The following is a 26,450-nucleotide window of genomic DNA, read 5'->3' as shown; positions in this document are numbered from 1 at the left end:
GTCCGTTTGCAGCAACATGGACGCAGCTGGAAGCCATAATCCTAGGCAAATTAATGCAGGAATAGAAAACCAAATTCTGCATGTTTTCACTTACAAGTGGGAGCTAAACAGTGAGCACCAATGGACATAAACATGAGAAAAATAGACACTGGAGACTACTAGAAGGGGGAGGGTGGAAAAACTACCTGTTGGATACTATGCTCACTACCTGGGTGATGGGATCCTGTATTAGTCCATTTTCTTTTTTTTTTTTTTTTTTTTTTTTGAGACGGAGTCTCGCTCTGTCACCCAGGCTGGAGTGCAGTGGCGCAATCTCGGCTCACTGCAAGCTCCGCCTCCCGGGTTCACGCCATTCTCCTGCCTCAGCCTCTCTGAGTAGCTGGGACTACAGGCACCCGCCACCACGCCTGGCTAATTTTTTGTATTTTTTTAGTAGAGATGGGGTTTCACCATGGTCTCGATCTCCTGACCTCGTGATCCGCCTGCCTCGGCCTCCCAAAGTGCTGGGATTACAAGCGTGAGCCACCGTGCCCGGCCCATTAGTCCATTTTCATACTGCTATGAAGAAATACCCGAGACTGGGTACTTTATAAAGAAAAAGGGGTTTAATGTATCCACAGTTCCACATGGCTGGGGAGGCCTCACAATCGTGGTGGAAGGCGAAGGAGGAGCAAAAGCATGTCTTACATGGAGGCAATCAAGAGAGCATGTGTTGGGGAACTGCCCTTTATAAAACCATCGGATCTTGTGAGACTTATTCACTATCATGAGAACAGCATGGGAAAAACCGGCCCCCATGATTCAGTTACCTCCCACCGGGTCCTTCTCACAACATGTGGGGATTATGGAAGCTACAATTCAGGATGAGATTTGGGTGGGGACACAGCCAAACCATATCAGATCCCTACCCCAAACCTCAGTATCACACAATATACCCATGTAACAAACCTGCATATGTACGCCTGTATCTAAAATAAAAGTTGAAATTAAAAGTTGAATATAAATAAATAAATAAATAAAAAGAAATTAGAATGTCACATGCAAACACCTTCATGTATGCATGAAATGTGTGTCATTGTCCAGTCACTTCCCTTGCATCGTGTGTTCAGTCTCTCCTTGTGTGTTCACAGGACCCATCCATTTTCACAGTGTTGACTGCTAAGTCTGTCCGCCCTGGAGTGGCCATTGCTGATTTTGTCATCTTCCCACCTCGATGGGGGGTTGCTGATAAGACCTTCAGGCCTCCTTATTACCATAGTAAGTCTCTCTTTTACCAAGCCACATTTGCAAGCCAAAGAGACAACAAAGCAGTGAGTGCTACACATTGGGAATAATGCCTGGGTTATTTCTGGACATGAACCCTGGCTTGAATTCAGGATCCTGCCTCACAAGGCCTAGTGCTGATCCCCAAGCTTTAATCTCTTTAAGGGATGGTAGTTGTGTTAGTCCATTCTTTGTTGCTATAAAGGAATACCTGAGGCTACTTAATTTATAATGAAAAGAGGTTCATTTGGCTCATGGTTATGCAGGCTGTACAAGCAGCATGGTGCTGGCATCTGTTTCTAATGAGGCCTCAAGAAACACAATCTTGGTGGCAGGCAAGGGGAAGCTGGCATATCACATGATGAGAGCAAGCAAGAGAAAGGAGGAAGTCCCAGCCTCTTTTGAACAGCCAAACCTCATGTGAACAGCATGGGACATAGAGTGAGAACTCACTCATAACCATCATGATGGCACAAAGCCATTTATGAGGGATCTGCCTCCATTACCCAAACACCTCAAACCAGGCCCCACCTCCAACACTGGGGATCACATTTCAACATGAGAGTTGGAGGGAACATACATCCAAACTGTATCAACAGTAATGCATTGACTCTGAGCCTAGTTCCCACTTTCTCTGTCCCTGTAAGAGGCAGAAAGGCTGGTAAAGTTTAGAAGCCTTGTTAGAAAGGCTTCTAAACAAGTTTCCTCACATTTTAGATGTTTCCTTTTGGGGACTGCTGGGGAGGTTGTTAGTTAGTCTGTTGTTTTGGGGAAGTTCATCACCTAAGTCTGGTTCAGAGAACCAGAGAAATAAAAAGAGAGAGAGAGAGAAAGACAGAAATGTGCCTTCTCCAATTATTTTGGCAGGGCAAAGCAGACTGCAGCCTGCATTAAGGAATGGACTCTATTCTGGAAAGAGTTTCTGCAGAACATTTGTTGCCTAGTACAAGACCTAACAAATCTACCATTTTTATTTTATTAATATTATTATTCTTAGCACCTAATAATTATTGGCCAATTTCTATGGCCCTGTTACAAGGTTTTTAAAAAACTAACTCATGAAGTGTTTATAATATTTGTAAGAGACAGGTAGTATTATTGTCCCCCCCACTTTTTTTTTTTTTTTTCTTTTTTCAGAAAATTAAACTTACAGAAGAGGGATTAAGTAACTCTCTCGAGGACTCACAGCAAGTTAAGTGTAGAGTCACAGCAAGTTAAGTTAATTGCAGGCTGTCTGATACCAGAGCAAACACTCATGACCACTAACTGATATGGCTAGCATAGTGCCTGATATATAGCATGTTTCTAATAAATATTTATTTAATAAGTGAATGCATCAGCAAGAATAAATAAAGTACTTCATGGCTGTACTTAGTGAGGTTGACATTTTTAATTGTGTAATAGCTAGCTGAAAATCCAATCAAAGGTCAATGTGCAATTCTACTTCCTGGAATGTGCATTTTTTTGTACATAGAGTTCTGGAAAGACTCTAAGAGGCATTCAACCTGGAACATTCTAGAAAACAAATTCCTTTCTTTAGTAAACTCCAGGGCCTTCTGTTTATAATAGGTCCCTCTCTATATATACCAGTTCCCAGGTGTCAGGGCTCAACAGAACACAACAGTGCACTGAATGGCCAATTTAGCTATTTTATAGCACCAGGAATGAAGGCCCTCAGGCTGGACGAAGGCCACTCCATGGTCAAATGCCAGCATCCCCCTTTTCAGATGACACCATCATGGTAGAGAAAAGAAAACAATCAGTAACCACTGCAAAGACACCAGCTATTTTGTGAATAGCATCATAAGTCGTTTCTAAAAACTGTCAAGCCTACTAAAGACTCTAACTTTTCTCCTCCTGGAAGTTAGTGACCTAGAGGACCTGTTGTCAAGGAGAGAAAATTGCCCTGGCTTATAGTCTGTACTTCATGTGCTACTCCTTAATAATTCACCATTTCACTCTTGTTCTTGTAGTGAGGTTACTCTGTGTGCCTGTAGTGGTTCTTACATTTTACCATGTGTCAGAGTTAGCTGGAAGGTTTATTTAAACACAGATTACTGGGCTCCATCCTCAGAATTTCTGCTTCAGTAGGTCTGGGATAGGACCTAAGAATTTGCATTTTTAACAAGTTCCCACAAGTGACGCTGAATCTGCCGTTTTTTTTGAGACAGGGTCTCGCGCTGTCACCCAGGCTGGGGTGCAGGTGACACAATCTCAGCTCACTGCAACCTCCACCCCCCAGGCTCAAGTGATCCTCCCCGCTCAGTCTCCTGAGTAGCTTGGACCACAGGTGTGCACCACCACACCTGGCTTTTTTTTTTTTTTTTTTTTGTATTTTTAGTACAGACAGGGTCTTGCCATGTTGCCCAGGCTGGTCTTGAACTCCTAAACTCAAGCAATCCACCTGCCTTGACTTCCCAAAGTGCTTGGATTACAGGCATGAGCCACCATGGCTGGCTAGAATCTACATTTTTCACTGGCAAGTCAGGGGATTCTGATGAAGGAGGTTTACAGACTGCCTGTTGAGAAATACTGGCCTAGGGCGTGTCCCCATCCCTAGGTGGAGGAATAATAGAGTCATCTGATTTAGACAAGTTTGCTACCGTGCTGTAGGGTCTCAACCCACTCCTTAATTTTTATTTGTAGTTCAGACTTGCTGACACAAATAACCTTGAGAGATGCCTCCTATAGTTTTTTAATGACTCTCAAAGTAAATATGGCCCCAGGGTAGATCTTATAAAGGTATAGGTACCCTGAGTTAGTTGGAAAAAACCACAGAACCCCAGGTTAGAAATGAGTTTTCCAGAGATATTAAAAATATTGCCTTGGCAATACTCAGAATCTTTGCTACTTTGATGTGACTTTATTATAAGAGAAAATGGAGAATTATTTCTATAGAAATATTGCCTCCAGTCATCTTAATGTGCCTTAGTCAACTAGATTTGGCTTTTTTTTTTTTTTTTTTTTGAGACGGAGTCTCGCTCTGTCGCCTAGGCTGGAGTGCAGTGGCTCGATCTCGGCTCACTGCAAGCTCTGCCTCCAGGGTTCACGCCATTCTCCTGCCTCAGCCTCCTGAGTAGCTGGGACTACAGGTGCCCATGACCACGCACGGCTAATTTTTTGTATTTTTAGTGGAGACGGGGGTTTCACCATGTTGGCCAGGATGGTCTCGATCTCTTGACCTCGTGATCCACACACCTCAGCCTCCCAAAGTTCTGGGATTACAGGCGTGAGCCACGGCACCCGGCCTAGATTCAGCTTTAATCATAAAGGCAAGGTCTATCCTCCCACTGTCCTTTGAAATATAGAAAATGTTATAGAAATGTCATCACCAAGCTCACTGCTATCTAAATTCATATTCAGATCAAAGCTGAGTTCTATTTTGCTTTCTTCTTAAAATTAAGCCATGAAAGTGACCGTGAGGGCACATACTAGAGCAAGGAGCTTGACACCAAATTTCAGTCATGAGCTGAACTGTTTTTAAAACATAGACACTTTATGCTTACATTTGCTTCTTTTTCTGTATTTCCACTTCATAGAGAAACAAGTAGAGCTATGATCTGGGTCTCACCTCTTCAGCAGGAGCTCACACACTCTCACTCACTTTGTAGGGGCCTGCAGTAGCTTTCTGTTTCTGAGCAGGGTGGGTGTGGCTGCTTAGTCAATTATAAAAGCATTTGGCACTTGGTTATACTGCACATGTAAGCAAGAAAGGCAGGCATGTATCATGTCCAGTGTTTGATTTTGTAAGGGTTGCCACTGCCACATCTCTCTATTCTGTCCTTGGTTTGCACTCTCAGTACTCTCACAGGACAGACTATGAGTAGCTTTAAAGGCTGTGTTGTTGTTGTTGTTGTTAATTATTTCTTTTTTAAGTAGCTTTAAAAGCCATTTCTTATTCATCTCTGTCTCACGGTACCCAGCACAGTATCTAATTATATATGCTGGCTGACTGGATGGGCAGATGGGTGAAGTGGTAAAAGGACAGATGAATGAATGGGTAAGTAGATGTGTGGTTTGAGATGCAAAGGCACTTAAATTTGCTCAGGTGTTATATTTCTTTAATTCCTGCTCTATTGCATTGCTACTCTAATAAAGAGCTTTATTTCAATAGAAGCATAAGATTGGAAGAGTGGAAGCATGGTGATTTTTGTTAAATTTTGTGTGACTCTAGAAAGCACAACTAGGACCAATGAATTTAACTCATATAAAAGCAAATTTCCATTTAATATAAGAACTTTCTTACACACAGAGCTCTTAAATAATATGATATGCTTTGTGGAGTGGAGAGCTTCCATTCACATCCAGGCAGAGCCCAGGAGGTAATCAGTCAGGAAAGATATAGAAATTTCTTCTACATTGAGTAGAAGTAAGGATCCCTTCCAATTTTAAGATTTAGGACTTTATGAATAGGGTATCAATGGAACTAGAAAAAATAAAAATAAATCCAAAAGACATTTTGAAGAACAGAAAAACAAGAGGATAACACATTCATCTATAGAAGATAATATTTGTTATAATAAATAGCATTTATGGTCTGTTTTATACACATACAAAGATTCTTTCACACAGATTATCATCTGATAATGGACTTTAAGTCTGGGGTTCTTTTCATTACATCATCATCCATCAAAACCACACACCCTCAATCTAAGCCTTCTAGATTGGGAATTAGAAATATGGTGTTGCTGTGTCCTACAGTGGAGCTACTTGGGAAAGGGTTATGATCTGGGAGATAAGATAACTTTGAAACAGGGCTTGTAAGCTTAGATGATAGAGTACATTCACTCTCTATTATGACTAGCATTTTAATTATTATTATCTTCTCTGGGCCCTGATTTTCTTTAGATCTAGCCTGATTCCTGTCCGAGAGTAGAATTCGAGACCTCTGATAATCCACATGGCCATGGAGTAGAGCTGTGCCTGCCAAGAATGCCAATATGAATGTTTTGTGATTGTTCTTCTGTCAATCCGTATTCTTTATTAATCCTATAAAATTTATTAGTTTCTCCTATGTTCTCGGAATTCTGCAGAAATAATGTTTAAGGGGTCTCTGTGTTTTACTGGTCTTGCCTTGGATAATAAAAATAATACTGCTTCAACCTTCCCAGGGAACTGCATGAGTGAGTTCATGGGACTCATCCGAGGTCACTATGAGGCAAAGCAAGGTGGGTTCCTGCCAGGGGGAGGCAGTCTACACAGCACAATGACCCCCCATGGACCTGATGCTGACTGCTTTGAGAAGGCCAGCAAGGCCAAGCTGGCACCTGAGAGGATTGCCGATGGCACCATGGTAAGTATGTTAACTGCCAGATTCCAGTGGCCTCTGAACTCCCCACCCTTGCTGAGAGGGGTGGCCATTTTTCATTTCTCCAAAGTCACAGAGGAAGAATCAAAAGGGGGAGAGTTAATGACTGCATAAGTATGTTTACATGTATATATACACACATCCTCGTGTATATACTAGACTTCTGTTGTGGTGGTGTAGAAAGATCTTTGGACTTGGAGTCAGACCTGGGTTCTGAGTTCAAGTCCCATCTCTTAGTTCCTGTGGGATCTTGAACAACTCACTTAGCTTCTCTGTGCTTCATTTTCCCCATCTATAAAATGGGTATAGTATCTAACCCAGCAGATGGCTATGGGTTAACCTAACAGATTGTCCAACACTATTCAAATGTAAGGGAATATTATTAATACTATGTGAAGCCTTTTCCTGCATCCATGTGCAGCCCTGGGCTTATGCTATGTCTCAGTCTTCTGCTTTTTGAAGTAATCCTCCAGGGCCACAGTAGTAGCGGAGGCAGGATCTCACCTTCAGCACATGTTTCAAGCCAAGGAGGGTCAAAAAGCCCTTGCCTCGCTATAGTCAGGGCTTGTGAGAAGCAATCCTCAGCTGTTTTTTGCATTTTCCTTTGCTCTACTTTGGCATGGATGCAACTGATGGGATTTAAAACCTGTTTTGTATTCCTCCTGTGTCAGGCTGCAAACATTGAGGCTAAACACAATTGCAGTTGGCTGCTGTGCTTGATTTTATTTTATTTTTGCATTCTTCGAGGTAGAGTTTATGGTCCACGGGGAATAATTTTATGCTAAATCACATGCAAATTTGCTTTACTTTTTAAAATAAATGCCTTCAATGCTACCTGGTTTAAAATCTGTAGCACAGACCTGCCTGCTTCATGCTTGCAAACTACCCTAAGCAGTGAGCATTATCTGTCCATCTGTCCACTGCAGTTTGCTTTCAGTCCAACCCTGGAGCCAGAGTTGGTGGAGCTCCTTTGCAAAAGGAGGGTGCACAGAGTCCCATTTGCTTGCTTTGGCTCTATTTCCCCTTTCAAGGGCCTCGGTGGAGTTTCTGTAGAACCCCTACATCTCAAAGAGATGCAGTTTGGCAGTCTCAGTTAAGCTATTACCTCTGAAGTCTCCTGGAGGTGCATTCCTGGAGGCTATTCCAGAGTTGCCACTCAATAACCTTTGGTCCCCGAGTTTGGCTTTGGGTGCTCAATGTTATGAGGGAGCTGTGTTTTACAACAGTGAGGCATAGGACAGGGCTGTTTCTATAAGGAGCAATGCTTTGAATTACTAGTGAGAAAGAGCTCTCCTATTAGGATGGGAGGCCCTGGGTATCAAGGAGCCAGAATACCCGATGGCAGAGGGTCCAACACCTTACATAGACCTAACTTTCGGTCATCCTCACCATTTCCCGTTATATAATTCAGACCCAGGTCTATCTACATGCCTTATCCTTATTCTTGTTTGGAGTGATTAACTTGGTACAATACCATCTTCAAAGTCAGCTGGGATGGGGAGTTTGTTAATCCAGCCAAATGGAGAGGCTTTTAAGAAGCAGTCAGCAAACAGACAATAGGAATGGCCATAATGATCCTTATATCTGAATACTGCTTTTTAAAAATCTTTATTACTTATTATTTATTATTTTTATGGATACATAATAAGTATGTATATTTATGGAGTACATGAGATATTATGATACAGGCATATGATATGTAATAACCACATCAAGATAAATGGGGTATCTATTACCTCAAGCATTTATCCTTTGTGTTACAAACAATCCAATTATATTCTGTCGGTTATTTTTAAATGTGCAATTAAATTTTTATTGACTATAGTCACCCTGTTATGCTATCAAATACTAGGTCTTATTCATTTTTTTCTTTTATTTCTTTATTTATTTTTAACTTTCATTTGAGGTTCAGGTGTACATGTGCAGATTTGTTATATAGGTAAACTGATGTCACAGGGGTTTATTGTACAGATTATTTCATCACTCAGGTACTAAATAGTACCCAATAGTTATTTTTTCTGATTCTCTCCCTCCTCCCACCCTCTATTCTCAAGTAGGCATCAGTGTCTGTTGTTCCCCTCTTTGTGTCCACGAGTTCTCACCATTTAGCTCCCATTTAGAAGTGAGAACATACAATATTTGGTTTTCTGTTCCTCTTAGTTTGCTAAGGATAATGGCCTCCAGCTCCATCGTGTTCCTGAGAAACACATGATCTTGTTCTTTTTTATGGCTGCATAGTATTCCATTGTGTGTGAGTGTGTGTGTGTGTGTGTGTGTGTGTGTATAAAGCTCTTAAGTTTAATTAGATCCCATTTGTCAACTTTTCTTTTGTTGCCAATTGCTTTTGATGTTTTTGTCATGAAATCTTTGCCCATGCCTGTGTCCTGAATGGTATTGCCTAGGTCGTCTTCCAGAGTTTTTATAGTTTTGGGTTTTACATTTTATATATATATATATATATATATATATGCCACATATTCTTTATTCAGTCTGTCATTGATGGGCATTAAGTTGATTTTATGTCTTTGCTATTGAGAATAGTGCTGCAATGAATATTTGCATGTATGTGTCTTTATGGTAGAATGATTTACATTCCTTTGGGTAAATACCCAGAAATGGGATTGCTGGGTAGAATGGTAGTTCTTTTTTTAGCTCTTTGAGGAATCACCACACTGCCTTCCACAGTGGTTGAACTAATTTATACTCTCACCAACAGTGTATAAACGTTCCCTTTTCTCCGCAACCGTAGCAACATCTGTGATTTTTTGGCTTTTTACTAATACCATTCAGACTGGTATGAGATGGCATCTCATGTGGTTTTGATTTGCATTTCTCTAATGATAAGTGATACTTAGCTTTTTTTCATTTGCTTGTTGGCTGCATGTATGTCTTCCTTTGAAAAGCATCTGTTCATGTCCTTTGCCCACTTTTTAATGGGATTGTTTTTTCTTGTAAATTTGTTTAAGCTCCTTATAGATGTTGGATATTAGACATTTGTCAGATGCGTCATTTGCAACTATTTTCTCCCATTCTGTAGGTTGTCTATTTACTCTGTTGGTAGTTTCTTTTGCTGTGCAAAAGCTCTTAAGTTTAATTAGATCCCATTTGTCAATTTTTGCTTTTGTTGCCAATTGCTTTTGATGTTTTTGTCATGAAATCTTTGCCCATGCCTATGTCCTGAATGGTATTGCCTAGGTCATCTTCCAGAGTTTTTATAGTTTTGGGTTTTACATTTAAGTCCTTGATCCATTATGGGTTGGTTTTTGTATATGGTGTATGGAAGGGGTCCAGTTTAAATCTTCTGCATATGACTAGCCAGTTGTCCCAGCACCATTTATTGAATAGATAGTCTTTTCCCCATTGCTTGTTTTTGTTAGCTTCATTGAAAATCAGATGGTTATAGGTGTGTGGCCTTATTTCTGGGCTCTCTATTCTGTTCCGTTGGTCTATATGCCTGTTTCTGTATCACTACCATGCTGTTTTGGTTACTGTAGCCTTGTAGTATACGTTGAAGTTGGGTAGCTTGATGCCTCCTGCTTCATTCTTTTTGCTTAGGATAGCCTTGGGTATTTGGGCTCTTTTTTGGTTCCATATGAATTTTACAATAGTCTTTCCTAGTTCTGTGAAGAATGTCATTGGTATTTTGATATGAACAGCATTGAATATTTACATTGCTTTGGATAGTATAGTCATCTTAATGATACTGATTCTTCCTACCCATGAGCATGGAAAGTTTTTCCATTTGTTTCTGTCTTCTCTGATTTCTTTGAGCAGTGTTTTGTAATTCTCATTGTAGAGACCTTTCACCTCTCTGGTTAGGGGTATTCCTAGGTATTTTATTCTTTTTGTGGCAGTTGTGAATGAGATTGCTTTCCTGATTTGGCTTTCAGCTTGACTGTTGTTGGTGTATAGGAATGCTAGTGATTTTTGTACATTGATTTTGTATCTTGAAACTTTGCTGTAAGTTGTTTATTGGTTGAAGGAGCTTTGGGGCTGAGATGATGGTGTTTTCTAGATATAGAATCAGGTCATCTGCAAACAGGGATAGGTTGACTTCTTCTCTTCTTATTTGGATGCACTTTATTTCTTTCTACTGCCTGATTACTCTTTGCCACAACTTCTAAGACTATGTTGAATAGGAGTGGTGAGAGACAGCATCCTTGTCTTATGCTGGTTTTCAAAGGGAATGCTTCCAGCTTTTCCCCATTCAGTATGATGTTGGCTGTGGGTTTGTCATAGGTGGCTCTTATTATTCTGTGATGTGTTCCTTCAATGCCTAGTTTATTGAGAGTTTTTAACTTGAAGACATACTGAATTTTATTGAAAGCCTTTTCTGCATCTTGAATAGTGCTGTATAACTTGCATAGCACTTCCATATGATCTCATCCAGGCTTCCCATCAAGCCTGTGATAGGAAGTCAGGCAGGGATACTCATATCCGTTGTTTTAGGCAAAAATAAATTAATGTATATTAGAGCCCAAACATTAATGTGGGTGCTTTGGGTTATGGCACAAGATAATTCTATTATTTTCCTTTTGCCTGTCTGTATTTTACAAATTTCCAAATGTGAGCATATAAGAATTGTAGGGTTTGGCTTTTGGGTTTGGTTTTGTTTTGTTTTTAAAGCCACAGTGGATAAGAAAAGTCAGCAATTGATGAAGCTGTAATGTCTAAGATGCACAGAGTATTTGCATATTCTTTCGTTGTGGACAAAAACCTCCTGACAGTGCAACATCCACCATTCAGACACTTCTGAGATATGACTTTTAAAAGTGCTACAGCCATTCCTGCCATTTCCTTCACCTCCCTCTCCTCCCCACTCCCTTTTTCCCTTTTCCTAGCCCATCTCTTGGTCAGAGTCCTGAAAAGACAGGCTCAAATCCCAGTTCTGCCATGACTTGTCGCCTTAAGCAAGTCGTTTCCCAGCTCTCAGCCTTAATTCCTCCTCTGCAAAATGGGAAGTATGCCTTTCCTCACAAGGACATAGCCACAGTAAGTGAAGGCCCTGAGAAGATAGATATTCCCAGGATTCTCCCATGTCTGCCCTTGGATCTAGCAGACTTAGTTCCATAATACCATGAAGATAATTTGAAGCTTAAGGGCTGAATTTTATTTTACAGAATGAAACTTAAGGCCCTGAGAAGTTAAAGGTCTTGTACCAGGTCTCACCAGCTTACAAATGATAGGACCAGAGCCACAACTCAGGGCTTGAGCCTGCTCTCCTCACCACTCTAGCACACAAATCTTTGATTTGTTATTGGAAGATTTTGCCTACCCATACCTTCTGTTGACATCTAATCAAATGTGTTTATTATCTATCTCACCTCTTTTTTCTCATCCCCATCCTCACTTCCTCCAGGCATTTATGTTTGAATCATCTTTAAGTCTGGCGGTCACAAACTGGGGACTCAAGGCCTCCAGATGTTTGGATGAGAACTACTACAAGTGCTGGGAGCCACTCAAGAGCCACTTCACTCCCAACTCCAGGAACCCAGAAGAACCTAATTGAGACTGGAACATTGCTACCATAATTAAGAGTAGATTTGTGAAGGTTTCTTCAGAATCTCATGCTTTCTGGTAGTATTGGAGGAGGGGGTTGGTTAAAATGAAAACTCACTTTTCACAGTCAAGTAACTCAGAACTTTTGTGGAAACGCATTTGCAAAGTTCTATGGCTGTCACCTTAATTACTCAATAAACTTGCTGGTGTTCTGTGGAAGTAGTGATTGGTCATAATCAAGTCTTGATGAGACAAACCTGGCAGGTCAGGTCAGTCTTGCTAAGATTGAACCAAGGCCCAGGGCCCTTTCCCTTGTGGTTGGCCTGAAGGCCTTCATTTTAGGAGCACAAGTCCAGGCATATGCTAGATATCACAAGACCAGGCCATAAGGCCAACCATTAAGACCATGAGCTGAGACTGGAAGTATGGCAAAGCTCTTAGGAGCCAATCCAGACATGGAGAAATTTAGGGGATCATGAGCACTCCAAATATCCAGCTTTCAATGGATGAGGAACCAGGCCAACAGGCTATCTAATCTTGGTAGTCGCATAGCAGCCAATATGATGATACTGGAGAAGAACACCAGCCACCAAGAAGTGAGAATCACTCATTTTCTTAGGGTGACCAACTGTCCCAGTTTGTGCAGGACTATATCAATTTTTTCACTGAAAGACCCACATCCCAGGAAACCCCTCAGTCCTGGTCAAACCAGGACAGTTACCCACCCTACTCTTCACTCATTTATCAGTCCATTCGGTAACTACACGTTGAGTCCTTACTAACAGCTACAGACAAAGATGCTGGGGATGAAGGGTTGAATAAAAAGAAGCAGCCTCTCCCCTTAAGGAGCTCACAGTCTGGAGAGATAAGGGCCAAAGAAAATCAAGGCCCAAGTACAAGGCCATGACAAAAATTTCCACTGTGTGAAAAGCTGTACCTACCAGTTCCCTTCCTATGGTCAGCATCCCTCCCAGAGTGCTGGGCTGCCCAAGACTTTGGATGTGAGTTGATTAGAGTCTCCTGGTGTGAAAAGACAGGCAAATCTGAATAGAAATATGATGGAAAATGATGTTTTTTGCTACTTCAGTTCTGTACTTTTAGCACATTTCCCCAGCTTTGTTGCCATAGTAGCAATTTTGATATGCTGCTACCAAATTTTCATTCAGTAAGATGTAGTGAGAATCAGCTATGTGCCAGGGCCTAAGGATTAGGATTGCCAGATAAAATATATGAGGCCCAGTTAAATTTAAATTTCAGACAAACCGCAAATAGTTTTTAGTGTAAGTATGTCCTGTGCAATACTTGGACATTCTTATGTTAAAAAATTATTAATGGATTACTTGAAATTCTAATTTAAGTGGGCATCCTGTATTTTTATTTGCTAAATATGGCAATCCTACTAGGGGTAAGTGATCAAGGAGACAGGCATGGTCCTGCCCTTACCAATGTTACATTATAGAAAGGGAGATGACATGACTTCCCCCTGGAGAGATAGCAAACAAAATAAATAAATAAATAAATAAATAAATAAATACAGGGAGTTTGAGTGCCGTGGCTCACGCCTATAATCCCAGCACTTTGAGAGGCCAAAGCGGGCAAACTGCCTGAGGCCAAGAGTTCAAGACCAACCTGCCCAACATGGTGAAACCCCATCTCTATTAAAAATACAAAAATTAGCTGGGCGTGGTGGCACATGTCTGTAATCCTAGTTACTTGGGGGCTGAGACATGAGAAATGCTTGAACCTAGGTGGCAGAGGTCGCAGTGAGCCAAGATCGCACCACTGCACTCCAGCCTGGTTGACAGAGCAAGACTCTGTCTCAAAAAAAGATAATAAAATAAAGAGAGGGAGACAACAAAATAAACAAAATTGTTACAAACGTGGAACGTGCTGAGAAGAAATCAAACAGGGATTGATATGGAATAACAAGTGGTATGAGCTAGGAGAGCTCTTTCTTCAGAGGAAGGAAGGTGACTTCAGTGAAGATGTGACTTTAACCAGACCTAAAGGATAGGAAGGAGCAAGTCATTGGAAGAGCAGGGATGGGGAGAGGTGGGAGGGGGAGAAGCATTTTAAGAAAAAGCCTCATGGGTTCAAGTGCCTGAAAGAGGAGTGAATGTGGGGTGCCCAAGAGGAAGATATTGCGATAGTCCAGGCAAAAATAAACCTTGTCCTGAACTGATGAGGTAGCAGCAGAGACAGAAGTGGATAAATTCCAGAATGTTTTAGAGTAGACCTGAAATGACTTGGTGGATTGGATGTAATGGGTGACTCAAAGAAGAGTTAAGGACAGGGCTGGGATGACTGCTAGGTTTCTGGCAATGGTATTTCATAGTCTCAAAAACTAAGGTGAAGATATCTTTAAGGCTGACAGAGGTTGATACATTTTTTTTTTTTTTTTTTTGAGGCAGGATCTCACTCTGTCACCCAGGCTGGAGTGCAGTGGCAAAATCGCAGCTCACTACAGCCTCAACCTCCCGGGCTCAAGCGATCCTCCCACCCTCAGCCTCCTGAGTAACTGAGACTATAGGCTCACACCACTACACCCAGCTGATTTTTTGTTTTTTGTAGAGACAAGGTCTTGCCATGTTTCCCTGGCTGGTCTTGAACTCCTGGGCTCAACCTATCCTCCCACCTTGGCCTCCCAAAGTGCTGGGATTACAGGTGTGAGCCACCACGCTTGGCCCTGATATTCTTTCATATAAAAAAAGTCTATTAAAAATTAAACATTAACTAGCAAAGAAGTCAGTACTTTAAAATAAGTTTAAAAATTGACCACTGTAGCAGAGGCTGCCAGTGGCTTACCTACATCCCATCAGCAATCACCATTCAGTGCCAACTGGCTGCTTTCAATTGCCAGCACTGGCAACTCTGCCTGAAGCCAAAACCAGACCTCAGCCAAAGTGCTTAGGAATGAATGGCCTTGGATGTAGCCTTTAACCCATGACAAATAGGAATTAGTGGATTAATACAGCAGCTCTGTCACCTCATACCTCTGAGGTTTGTGTTCTGCCCTGGCTCTCTGCAGCTCCCAGAGGAATTCTGCTCCAAGTGCCCACACGGCAACTTCCTGATAATGCACCCATTATTCACATCCTTCCCTTCCCTCTCACTTCCCCACTCTCCTAGCGTACTAACTGGACTCCTCTCAACCAGTAACTAAGACAACCACTAAAATATTTCATTCACAAACCCCAGCCTTCCCCTTATGAGTTCATTCTAACACTATTCTTATACACATATATCAACTCTCACCCATTTCGGCTCATTCTACTCTCAATTTTGTGGCAAAGCCTTTCTAGGGCTAATGCAACATTCCTGGTTTACATCCACTTAGCACCCAAGCCCTTTTACTTTATTGCCCCACTGCTGGCTGCAACTCCTTAGCTGGAGGCAAGATTTCATCCAAGCCAGACTGTTCATACTAATTATAAAAAGATTTCGTTTCCTTTTGTTGTGCCTCTGATCAGCTAGAAAGTTTCCTGTATCATTTTCTTAATTCCCTGTTTTCTAAGATGCCTTCCTCTACCATGCTCCCCAAGAAATATGCCATCTCTTTGCTTAGAAATAGAAAACCTTAAAGAACAGAAAGCACCCTGATTAGGTTTCTTCCAATGACAGGAGAATTTTCTGCCAGATCCCCTTGGCATCTTTATATATATTTTTTTTTGTTGTTGTTGTTAGAGAAGGGTGCAATAACAGCCGCCTTCTTTCTTTCTTTCTGCGAGATGTCTTTCACAGCCCAGACTACTAGCAATGGCTCAGGACCAATGGTGCTCAACAGAGGCAGTTTTGTCCTTCCCACCCCAAGACATCTGGCAAAGTCTAGAGACATTTTTTGTTATCACAACTTGGGAGGGTGCTCCTGGCATCTAGTCAGTAAAGTCTAGAGATGCTGATAAACATTCTACAATGCACAGGACAATCTCCCACAACAAAGAACTATGTAGTGCTGAATGCCCATAGTGCTGAGGTTCAGAACCCTGCTCTAGAAACAGTGGTTCTCAAGTTCGTCTGTGCATTGGATCTTTTGACAACTCCATAACTCAAAGTGCCCAGAGCATGCCTTAGATCAACTAAATAGAAACACTAGGGATGAGACCCAAATATGAGAATTTTTTTGAAACTCCTCAGGTGATTCCAATGCACAGGCAAGGGTGAGGATCATTGTTTGAGGAATTTCAAATCAGTATCCAAAACACCCTCTATTTCCAACCTCAGATCCTGGTCCAGATCAGGGACTGGTTTTGTTTCATTTATTTTTCAGGGACAGGAGTCACTGTGTTGCCCAGGCTAGCCTCAAATTTCTGGGCTCAAACGATCCTCCTGCCTCAGCCTCCCAAGCAGCTGGGACTACAGGCATGTGTCACCAGGCCCAGCCATATCAGGCTTTCTTAAGGTGTACAGAAAGGAGGTGAAAAATCCCTAAGGCTCCCAACATTTGAGTAACATAATGGGATGAGCTAAGGTATAGAGTGAGAGATTGCCCTTCAGGGCAGTGTTAGATATGAGTTCTAAATTTCTTTTCAAAGAATCAATATGTCAGTATATTCAATTCTTTGCCTTCTACTTTTAGACTTAACTTTCTCGTAAAGCAAACTTTTTCAATTACCTGCTCCACCCTGACTCATTCTGATTACCTACTCCACCCTGACTCATTCCGATTACCTGCTCTGTCAACCATTTTTCCCGACAAACCACTCACCCCTTCACTCTTTTTAAATTAGCCAGTCCGAATTAGTTTAGCCTGTGTAGTCTAACCCTAGCCAATAGGGGAAGGACACAGCAGCAGGGGTCACGTGCGTCAGGGATAAGAACCCCTTCCCCTCCCTTGTCCAAGTGTACGCTCACCATTGCTCCATCTGTAAGGGTGCACCCTTCTATAGAAGTAACTTGCCTTACTGAGAATTAAAAAGAAAATGTTATATTTGAGTGCTATTTATTTTGCAGCACCAAAACTTTATTTATAACAATTTGGGGGCTCATCTGGGATTACATTCCCCTCTGGGGGCGGTCTCTGGTTCTGTCTCATGAGGAGGCATGCCCCGCCCCCTTGTGGCGGCCTCAGGGTTGAGAAATCAAGACCCACCCAGTGCAAGGAATAACCCGAGCTCTCAGCAACCCGGGAAAAAAAAAAACTGGCCCACAACCTAGCTTAAAGGATCCTCACATACTGCAACAATGACTCTGTGCACAGACCAAGGAAGGAGATGCCGCAGGAGCCGGTAAAGTATTTCCTTGGTGGTCGGGACTAAGGAAAAAGCCATGAGGCGGTAAATCATTCCTTGGTTGGGACATACCAAGTAGAGAGAAACCACGGGGGCAGTAAAGCATTCCTTAGTGGAAAGAAAGCCACAGGGGGCAGTGAAGTATTCCTTAGTTGGGATGTCTTGGAGGTTAAAAAAAGGTGAGAAATCCCCATGATGGGGGGGTTGAACCTCAAAAAGAGGTGAGAAATCCCCATGGGGGGGGTTGAACCTCAAAAAGAGATGAGAAATCCCCATGAGGGAGGGTTAAACCTCAAAAAGAGGTGAGAAATCCCCATGGGGGGATTGAACCCCAAAAAGAGGTAAGAAATACCCATGAGCGGAGGGTTGAACCTCAAAAAGAGGTGAGAAATCCCCCATGGTGGGGGTTGAACCTCAAAAAGAGATGAGAAATCCCCATGGGGGAGGTTGAACCTCAAAAAGAGGTGAGAAATCCCGATGGGGGGTATTGAACCTCACACAAACCTCTGGTTGTAAGAAAAATATTCAGAACTCCCCTTTCCTTTCTTCTCGGGGGAAGAAAGAGTAGCTCCACTCCTGCCAGTCCCTCCTCCAGGGAAAGGGGAAGGAGACTGGAGAACAGCAGCATAAGCAGCTGGCAGAGACAAGGAAAGAACAGCAGAGAGGAAAGAGGGAGAGAGAGAAAGAGAGAGAGAGAGAGGAGAGAGAGAGAAGAGAGAGAGAGAGAGAAGAGAGAGAGGGGGAGAGACAAAGAGGGGGGAAGAAAGAGAGGGGAAAGGGGGGGAAGAGAGAGAGGGGAAAGAGTGAGAGAAAAAGAGGCAGAGAGAGAAGAAGAGACAGAGACAAAGAGGGAGTCAAAGAGAGAGAGAGAGAGAAAGAGACAGAAAGTCAAAGAGAAAAAGAAAGAGACAAAAGTAGTAAAGAGAAAACAGTGTACCCTATTCCTTTAAAAGCCAGAGTAAATTTAAAACCTATAATTGATAATTGAAGGTCTTCTCCATGACCCTATAACACTGCAATATCACCTTGTTGTCAGTGTAAACAAGATCATAGCCTGAAAGCACTGAGGCCACTGACAACCCGTAGCCTTCCTGTCAAAAATCCTAGGCCGGGTGTGATGGCTCACGCCTGTAATCCCAGCACTTTGGAAGGCCGAGGTGGGCAGATCTTGAGGTCAGGAGATCGAGACCATCCTGGCTAACACAGTGAAACCCCATCTCTACTAAAAATACAAAAAATTAGCCAAGCATGGTGGTGGGCACCTGTAGTCCCAGCTACTCAGGAGGTTGAGGCAGGAGAATGGTGTGAAACTAGGAGGCGGAGCTTACAGTGAGCCGAGATTGCACCACTGCACTCCAGCCTGGGCGACAGAGCAAGACTTCATCTCAAAAATAATAATAATAAATAAATAGAAATCCTTAACCCAGTAACCCGCGGATGGCCCAAAAGCATTCAATCTGTAGCGGCAACTGCTTTGCTAGCAGAAGTAGAAAAATAACTTTTAGAGGAAACCTCATTGTGAGCATACCTCACCAGTTCAGAACTATCCTAAGTCAAAAAAAAAAAAGCAAAGAGTTAGCTTACTAACTCAAAAATCTTAAAGTATGGGGCTATTCTGTCAGAAAAAGATGATTTAACATTAACCACTGATAATTCCCTTAACCCAGCAGGTTTCCTAACAGGGGATCTAAATCCTAATTAATTACCATACAAAGGTCCGACCAGACCTAGGAGGAACTCCCTTCAGGACAGGACAATAGATAGTTCCTCCCAGTGATTGAGGGTAAAAGACACAATTGGTATTCAGTAATTGATAGGGAAACTCTTGTAGAAGTGGAGTTAGGAAAATTGCTTAATAATTGCTCTCCTCAAATTGGAAGCTGTTTGCACTCAGCCAAGCCTTAAAGTACTTACAGAACCAGGCAGGAACCATCTATACCAATTCTAAGTTAATTTGGACTAAACAAGGTCTTATTAATAGCAAAGGATAATTGAAATCCCAAACTTACAAGGTTTTCAACAAAAGTAAAGTTTGCTAAAAGTTAGCAGTGTAACATGTATTATCCTAACTTCTAATCTTGTGGCCTTAGACAGTCTAGTCCACGGACATAAAGGAAGTTTTCTTTGGAAAAGAATGGTTATCATCTTTGTGTAAAAAGGAATGTTATATGGTAAAATCTTGTCCTAAAATAAATTAACTGGTTGTTTAAAGAAAGGTATATTTGCAACAAGTCAGAAAGTTGAGGCATGTCGAAGAATTGTCTGTGAAAGTCGTGAGAAAAAAAAATGTTATAAAAGGGAATTTATGAAAAATGTGTTGTATAGTTTAAAAGTAATTAGGCCTCCTGAATGTAAAACTATTGAAGAAACAGTTTATGTGCAAGGTGTATAAGGAAAGTAAAATATACCTTTGGTAAAAGGATTATAAGGAGGCATAAGAATGTGGATTTTTATCTATTAAAAGGTTAAAAAATACTTTGTTTTAAAGATTTAAGCAAGTTTTGAAATGTTAATTGTAAAGGAAATTCTGTGTGTAAACATATTGGCTAAAGTTAAACGGGTATCATCCAATTTTTCTGTGAACTGGACATTAAAATAAAAGCACAACAGGTTTTTCTTAAAGCACTAACCTCCTCTTTAACAAAAATTATAAAAGGTTAAAAAGAGTCTATAAAAATCTTACCTTATGGTCAGACATTAAAAATTAGATAAATATGTCTACAAGGTCTTATTAAAATTAAGTTTAACATTAATAACACACTAATATAAAGGTGAACTTTAGCTTATCTGATATAAAAATCATACAGAAAGCATTGTCAAATATAAAATGGTGTTTGGCTTTCTTTGGTCTAAAAACTAATAAAAATATGTGCTAAAGGAAATTTCTCAGTAGGAAGGCACCAAGGACTATAAAGTCCACTGCTGATGTCCCCACATTTAAAATAAAAGATCAATTTCTTAGAAATTATATACTTGGTTTATCTTCCACTTTCCTTTCCCTCAAAACTAAAAGTCTTTTTGCATAGGTACCACCCCTATAATTTCTGGTAAACCAGCACCAGCCTGAGGATCACGTTCTCATCAAAGTGTGGAAAGAAGGAAAACTCGAGCCAGCCTGAGAAGGACCTTACCTTGTGCTGCTAACCACTGAGACTGCTGTTTGTACAGCGAAAAGGGGATGGACTCATCACACCCGGGTCAAGAAAGCACCACCCTGCTCCAGAGTCACGGGCCATAGTCCCAGGGGAAAACCCTACCAAACTAAAGCTAAGGAAAATTTAACTCTCTTTCATCTATGCTATTACTCTTTCTTCTTTCCTCGCTCTATTGCTGACCATCTAGTTATTAACATAACCAAGTCAATTTTGCCTCAAACTATTACATTTAATGCTTGCATTGTTATACCTTGTGGGGACTTGCCAAGTCAAAGACAGCTCTCTACTTCAGAAAAGTACCTTTGTCCCTCCTGACTCTCCTCAGACTGGGCATTAGTGAATTGGGACCATTTAATCTGAGGAGATTTCGATAAAAACCCCAGTGTCAACCAGGAGTCTTGCTCCCTGATGTAGAGCTTTTATGCCATAGTTGGTCCAATGTTCTTGGGACCACTAAAGAGCAAGAATGGACTGCCACAACTGGTTTTTGTAATTTCCTAAAACCATACATTCATTTTACTAGAGGGCAGCCCCCCGCCACCAACTGTCAGCTAAACCAGTGCAATCCTATACAGGTTATTATCTCGAACCCTCAAAGTTGTTCCCCCTTTTCTAAGCCGGTTTACTTCTTTAAGCCTGTCTTATGGTATGGGGGCTAAGGTTTCAGGAACAGACCCTTTGGATTCTTTGAAATGCATTTCTTTGATCCCCCACCACCTGCACCTTCCTCTAAGCCTTCTTCCGAAACCTCTCACAATTGAACAATTGCTCCTCTGGCATCTAATGACAAGACCAAGATTGCTATCATGGAAGTTAAAAACTTAAAACAAACTTTGGCAATTAAGACAGGATACCAAAATGCAAATGCCTGGTTGGAATGGATAAAATATTCCCTCCACATGTTATACAAAAGCAATTGTTATGCTTGTGCGCACAGCAGGCCAGAGGCCCAGATTGTCCCCTTTCCACTAGGGTGGTCCTCCAGTCGACGGGGCATGGGCTGCATGGTAGCTCTTTTCCAGGATTCTACAGCCTGGAGTAACAAGTCATGCCACGCTCTCTCTCTGCTATATCCCGAAGTCCAGCACCCTGCGGGTCAGCCCCCGAGAGCCATCCAGCTTCCATCTCCCAACACTAAGTTCACTTCGTGTCTCTCATGACAGGGAGGAAACTTAGTGTTCCTTGGAGACCCGAAGGGATGCAGTGAGCTTAAGAATTTTCAATTCAATTTTACTTATCAATCAGTCAGCCCTTGTTCATCCCTGAGCGGATGTGTGGTGGACCTTTACTGGACACTCTGCTGAATAACTGGAGTGGCACTTGTGCTTTAGTCCAGTTGGCTATCCCTTTCACCCTGGCATTTCATCAACCAGAGGAAGGAAAAATAAGACATGGTAAAGCAAGAGAAGCCCATTGTGGGTCTTTCTTTCACATCTATTTAAATGCACTTGGGGTCCTACAGGGAATACCAAATCAATTTAAAGCCCAAAATCAAATCACTGCAGGATTTGAGTCAAATTTTGGTGGGTGACAATTCATAAAAATGTAGATTGGTCCAGGCGCTGTGGCTCACGCCTGCAATCCCAGCACTTTGGGAGGCCAAGGCGGGCGGATCATGAGGTCAGGAGATCGAGACCATCCTGCCTAACACAGTGAAACCCCATCTCTACTAAAAATACAAAAAAAAAATTAGCCGGGCATGGTGGCAGGCACCTGTAGTCCCAGCTACTCCGGAGGCTGAGGCAGGAGAATGGCGTGAACCCAGAAAGCAGAGCTTGCAGTGAGCTGAGATTGCACCACTGCACTCCAGCCTGGGCAACAGAGTGAGACTCCATCTCAAAAAAAAAAAATGTAGGTTGGATAAATTACACCTATTACAACCAACAGTGATTTGTTAACCACACTAGAGATGCTGTTAAAGAAATAGCTGAGTAATTAGGGGCCACTAGCCAGATGGCTTGGGAAAATAGAATAGTCTTAGACATGATATTAGCAGAAAGAGGAGGAGTTTGCATCAAGATTAAACTTCAATGTTGCACCTTCATCCCAAACAACTTATATGGAAGTATAACAAAGGCATTGCAAGGTCTGACTACTCTACCCAGTGAGTTAGCCAGCAACTCAGGGGTAAATGACCCCTTTACAGAATGGCTAGAAAAGTGGTTCAGTAAATGGAAAAAAATAATAGCCTCAATTCTTACTTCCCTCGCAGCTGTAATGTGTGTACTTATTCTTGTCAGGTGCTATGTCACACCATGCATCCGTGGGTTGCTGCAGAGGCTCATAAAAATGTCACTTACTAAAACCTCCCTTAACTACCCTCCACCTTATCCAGACAAGCTTCTTCTTTTGGAAAATCCAGCAGAACAACTAAGCCAAGACATGTTAAAAAGTTTGAAAAGAAATTGCTATAAGGGAATGCAAGATGAGGGGTTGTTAGATATGAGTTCTAAATTTCTTTTCAAAGAATCAATATGTCAGTATATTCAATTCTTTGCCTTCTCCTTTTAAACTTAACTTCCTGGTAAAGCAAACTTTTTGGATTACCTGCTCCACCCTGACTCATTCTGATTACCTGCTCTGTCATATCAATTTTTCCTGCCAAACCACTCACCCTGTCACTCTCTTTAAATTAGCCAATTGGAATTAGTTTAGCCTGTGCAGTCTAACCCTAGCCAATAGGGGAATGACACAGCAGCAGGGGCCACGTGCATCAGGGATAAGAACCCCATCCCCTCCCTTGTCCAAGTGTATGCTCACCATTGCTCCATCTGTAAGGGCACACCATTCTATATAAGTACATTGCCCGCTGAGTATTAAAAAGATAATTTTATATTTGAGTGCTATTTCTTTTGCAGCACTGAAACTTTATTTATAACAGCAGTGTGGGGAGGGGCACTACCTCCCATGATAAGCTTGAATTCTGCAAGCGTGCTCAGGTGGGGTGCAGGGAGAGTCAAGGTGTTGTAGGAGTTATTAAGAAATTATTTTAGGCAGATACAGAGGAAAAGGGGTCCTTCGGAAGTTTTCATTTTTTAAAGCATCTTCAGAAACCTTTCTTATAAAGCCCGGGCACTTAGAGCCAGGCAGGCAACCTTTGCTATGCAAATACAGGCTATTAGAAACTGGGTCCACCCAACATGGAGATTCCCAGCATTGTCCCTTGCCCTTGCCCCTACATGTGCTGGGCAATATGGCCACCCCCACATATCCCTTGTGTAGAACATCATGGCGACCTGTACTTTCATATTAAAAGGCTAGGGTGGGAGGGCCAGCTTTTTCATGGGCTACATGAAGGACATGCCTGGTCAAACCAATCTCCTGAGCCCTGTGCAAATCAGACACCGCCTCTTCCGGCCTATTCATAAAACTGGCTGATATCCATGGCACTTGGGGGATCCCCCCTCCCTCTATCTCTATACAGGGGAGTGAAAGATTCTCCCCAGGGCCTGAAAGCTTAAGGGAATGAATAACTCCTCCCTCCTCAGACCCTGTCCCAAGGCTCCAGGCCACTTGTGCCAGCAGCATGCATCAGCAACACAGCAGAAGCAGGAAGAGAGCTGGCTGGAAGACGCATACCCCCTGAAGACTGAGAAAGAGGCCGTCAGGGTACTGAGTAGCAGTTACATCAGACTGAGACACTTCATGTATACAAGAGACTATAAAACCCCTGCCTGGTCCTCATTTGGTGCTGACGCCATTTTAGGCCTTAGCCCGCCTGCATCCAGGCGCTCATTAAAACAGCCTGTTGGGAGTAATGCAAATCAAAACCACAATGAGATACCATCTCAAGCCAGTTAGAATGGCAATCATTACAAAGTCAGGAAACAACAGATGCTGGAGAGGATGTGGAGAAATAGGAATGCTTTTACTCTGTTGTTGGGAGTGTAAATTAGTTCAACCATTGTGGAAGACAGTGTGGCAATTCCTCAAGGATCTAGAACTAGAAATACCATTTGACCCAGCCATCCCATTACTGGGTACATACCCAAAGGATTATAAATCATCCTACTATAAAGACATGCACATGTATGTTTATTGTGGCACTATTCACAATAGCAAAGATGTGGAACCAACCCAAATGTCCATCAATAATAAACTGGATAAAGAAAATGTGGCACATATACACCATGGAATACTATGTAGCCATAAAAAAGATGAATTCATGTCCTTCGCAGGGACATGGATGAAGCTGGAAACCATCATTCTCAGCAAAATATCACAAGGACAGAAAACCAAACACCACGTGTTCTCACTCATAAGTGGGAGTTGAACAATGAAAACACATGGACACAGGGAGGGGAACGTCACACACCAGGGCCTGCTGGTGGGTGGGGGGCTGGGGGCAGATAGCGTTAGGAGAAATACCTAATGCAAATGACGAGGTGATGGGTGCAACAAACCAAATGGCACATGTATCCCTATGTAACAAACCTGCACGTTGTGCTTATGTACCCTACAACTGAAAGTATAATAATAATAATAATAAAATTAAAATAAAAATAAATAATCCACTGACAAATGAAAAAAAAAAAACAGCTTGCTGCTCCACACCACTTCGTGTTGTTTGTTGGCGGGCTCTCTGGGTTCCAACCAATACAAGAGCCTCGCAGGGAGCTGCTTCTTTCTGGCTTCTCAGTTTCTTCTTGCCTATTAAACTCTCCGCTCCTTAAAACCACTCCACGTGTGTCCGTGTAGTTTTTTTCCAATTAGACGCGAGACAAGAGCCCTGGTGTTCCTCCACTCATCGAAGACGTATCAAAGGGAGGAGGAGAGGGAAGTTTAAAAAAAAACCTAAGGCTTAGATATAAACTTTCTATAAGTTACAAATTAATGTGCTGTTTCTGTATTGTGACTTTCCAGAGTGATGAAAGCGTTATCACTTCCAGGTGTAAAGGAAATTGTGTCCTTCTAGAAAGATATTTAACTATTAAAATGAAAAAATAGGCTTGAGTGCTGGCATTTAAACTTCTTTATTACATTTAGTAATCAGCTAGCCTTCAATTTGATATAATTAACTTTATATAATTACATCACCAAACCTGAGGTATGTCCAAAATGTATCCTTTTGTGAGGCAGAGTAGTGTATAGATAAGAGAATAAATGCTAGAGCCAGACTGCCTGGGTTCAAATTCAGATTCTACAACGTGTTAGCTGTGTGACCCTGAACAAGTTACTTAACCTCTCTGAGTTTCTTTTTCCTCAGCTTGAAAATAATAATAATAGTACCTACCTCATAGTGTTAGTGTATTAAATGAGTTAAGACAGGAAAATTGCTTAGAATAGAACCTATCACATAATAAGCACTGTATAACAAGTAGCTATTATTTCAGGGTGTTTTTAAAATTTGGATCTTGATATATTAGTTTTCAATATAATTGTTAAGTTATCAATATAATAACCATTATCAGTTTAATTTTTTCAAAAGAATAGTCATTAAGAATACAGGCCCTGGAATCCAGACTGCACTTTCAAAGCTGAATGAGCTTGGGCAAGTGATTTAACTTCTCTAAGTCTTACCTTCCTTGTTTGAAAGAAGTAAATGACTTACTTCACAGGGGGTTTTCTGAGAGTTAAATGAGATAACGCACTAGAGGCACCCACGTGGTTTTCGGGACATGGTGAGCATACACGAATATTAGCCATTATAAGATAATGGCTCTTTAGCTATTGTCTTTATATAATTACGTCACAAAATCTGAGGTATGTTCAAAATTTATGCTTTTGTGAAGCAGTGTAGTATGTAAGAGCACAGATGCAACATCATCTAGATTATGGGGGCCCCTAAGACTCCAATTAGCCTAATCTAGGTTTTGAAAATCTGAAATTATATTAGAAGCTTTGACTCAACCCACCATGGCACTATTGACTGTGAAACCCTGTAAACCCTGTAACCAAGTGTATGCAACTCTATACAGTCCTTGGAAGAGAAATTTAACAAATGGGGCAGTTTCGCTCATTCGTGAGCATTTACTGCCTTTATCTTGGATTCTATGA

General features: G+C 41.7%; 1 protein-coding gene across 3 annotated transcripts in view; it reads left to right on the top strand.

The window, feature by feature from the left end:
* The window catches only part of HGD (homogentisate 1,2-dioxygenase), a 55,759-nt gene extending 43,470 nt beyond the window's left edge, over nucleotides 1-12,289 (top strand). For all 3 annotated transcript variants that reach the window (XM_055259459.2, XM_055259460.2, XM_063630657.1), the window contains exons 12-14: nucleotides 1,131-1,257; nucleotides 6,375-6,556; nucleotides 11,931-12,289. In XM_055259459.2, coding sequence (XP_055115434.1) covers nucleotides 1,131-1,257; nucleotides 6,375-6,556; nucleotides 11,931-12,080 — 459 coding nt within the window. In that variant the 3' untranslated portion in view covers nucleotides 12,081-12,289. The remainder of the gene's footprint in view (nucleotides 1-1,130; nucleotides 1,258-6,374; nucleotides 6,557-11,930) is intronic.
* Nucleotides 12,290-26,450: the final 14,161 nt, after the last annotated feature.

Source organism: Symphalangus syndactylus, chromosome 21 (assembly GCF_028878055.3).
Source record: "Symphalangus syndactylus isolate Jambi chromosome 21, NHGRI_mSymSyn1-v2.1_pri, whole genome shotgun sequence".
NCBI classification, from domain to species: domain Eukaryota; kingdom Metazoa; phylum Chordata; class Mammalia; order Primates; family Hylobatidae; genus Symphalangus; species Symphalangus syndactylus.
Note: the sequence above shows the minus strand (reverse complement) of the source record. Positions and strands in the feature narration are given on the sequence as shown.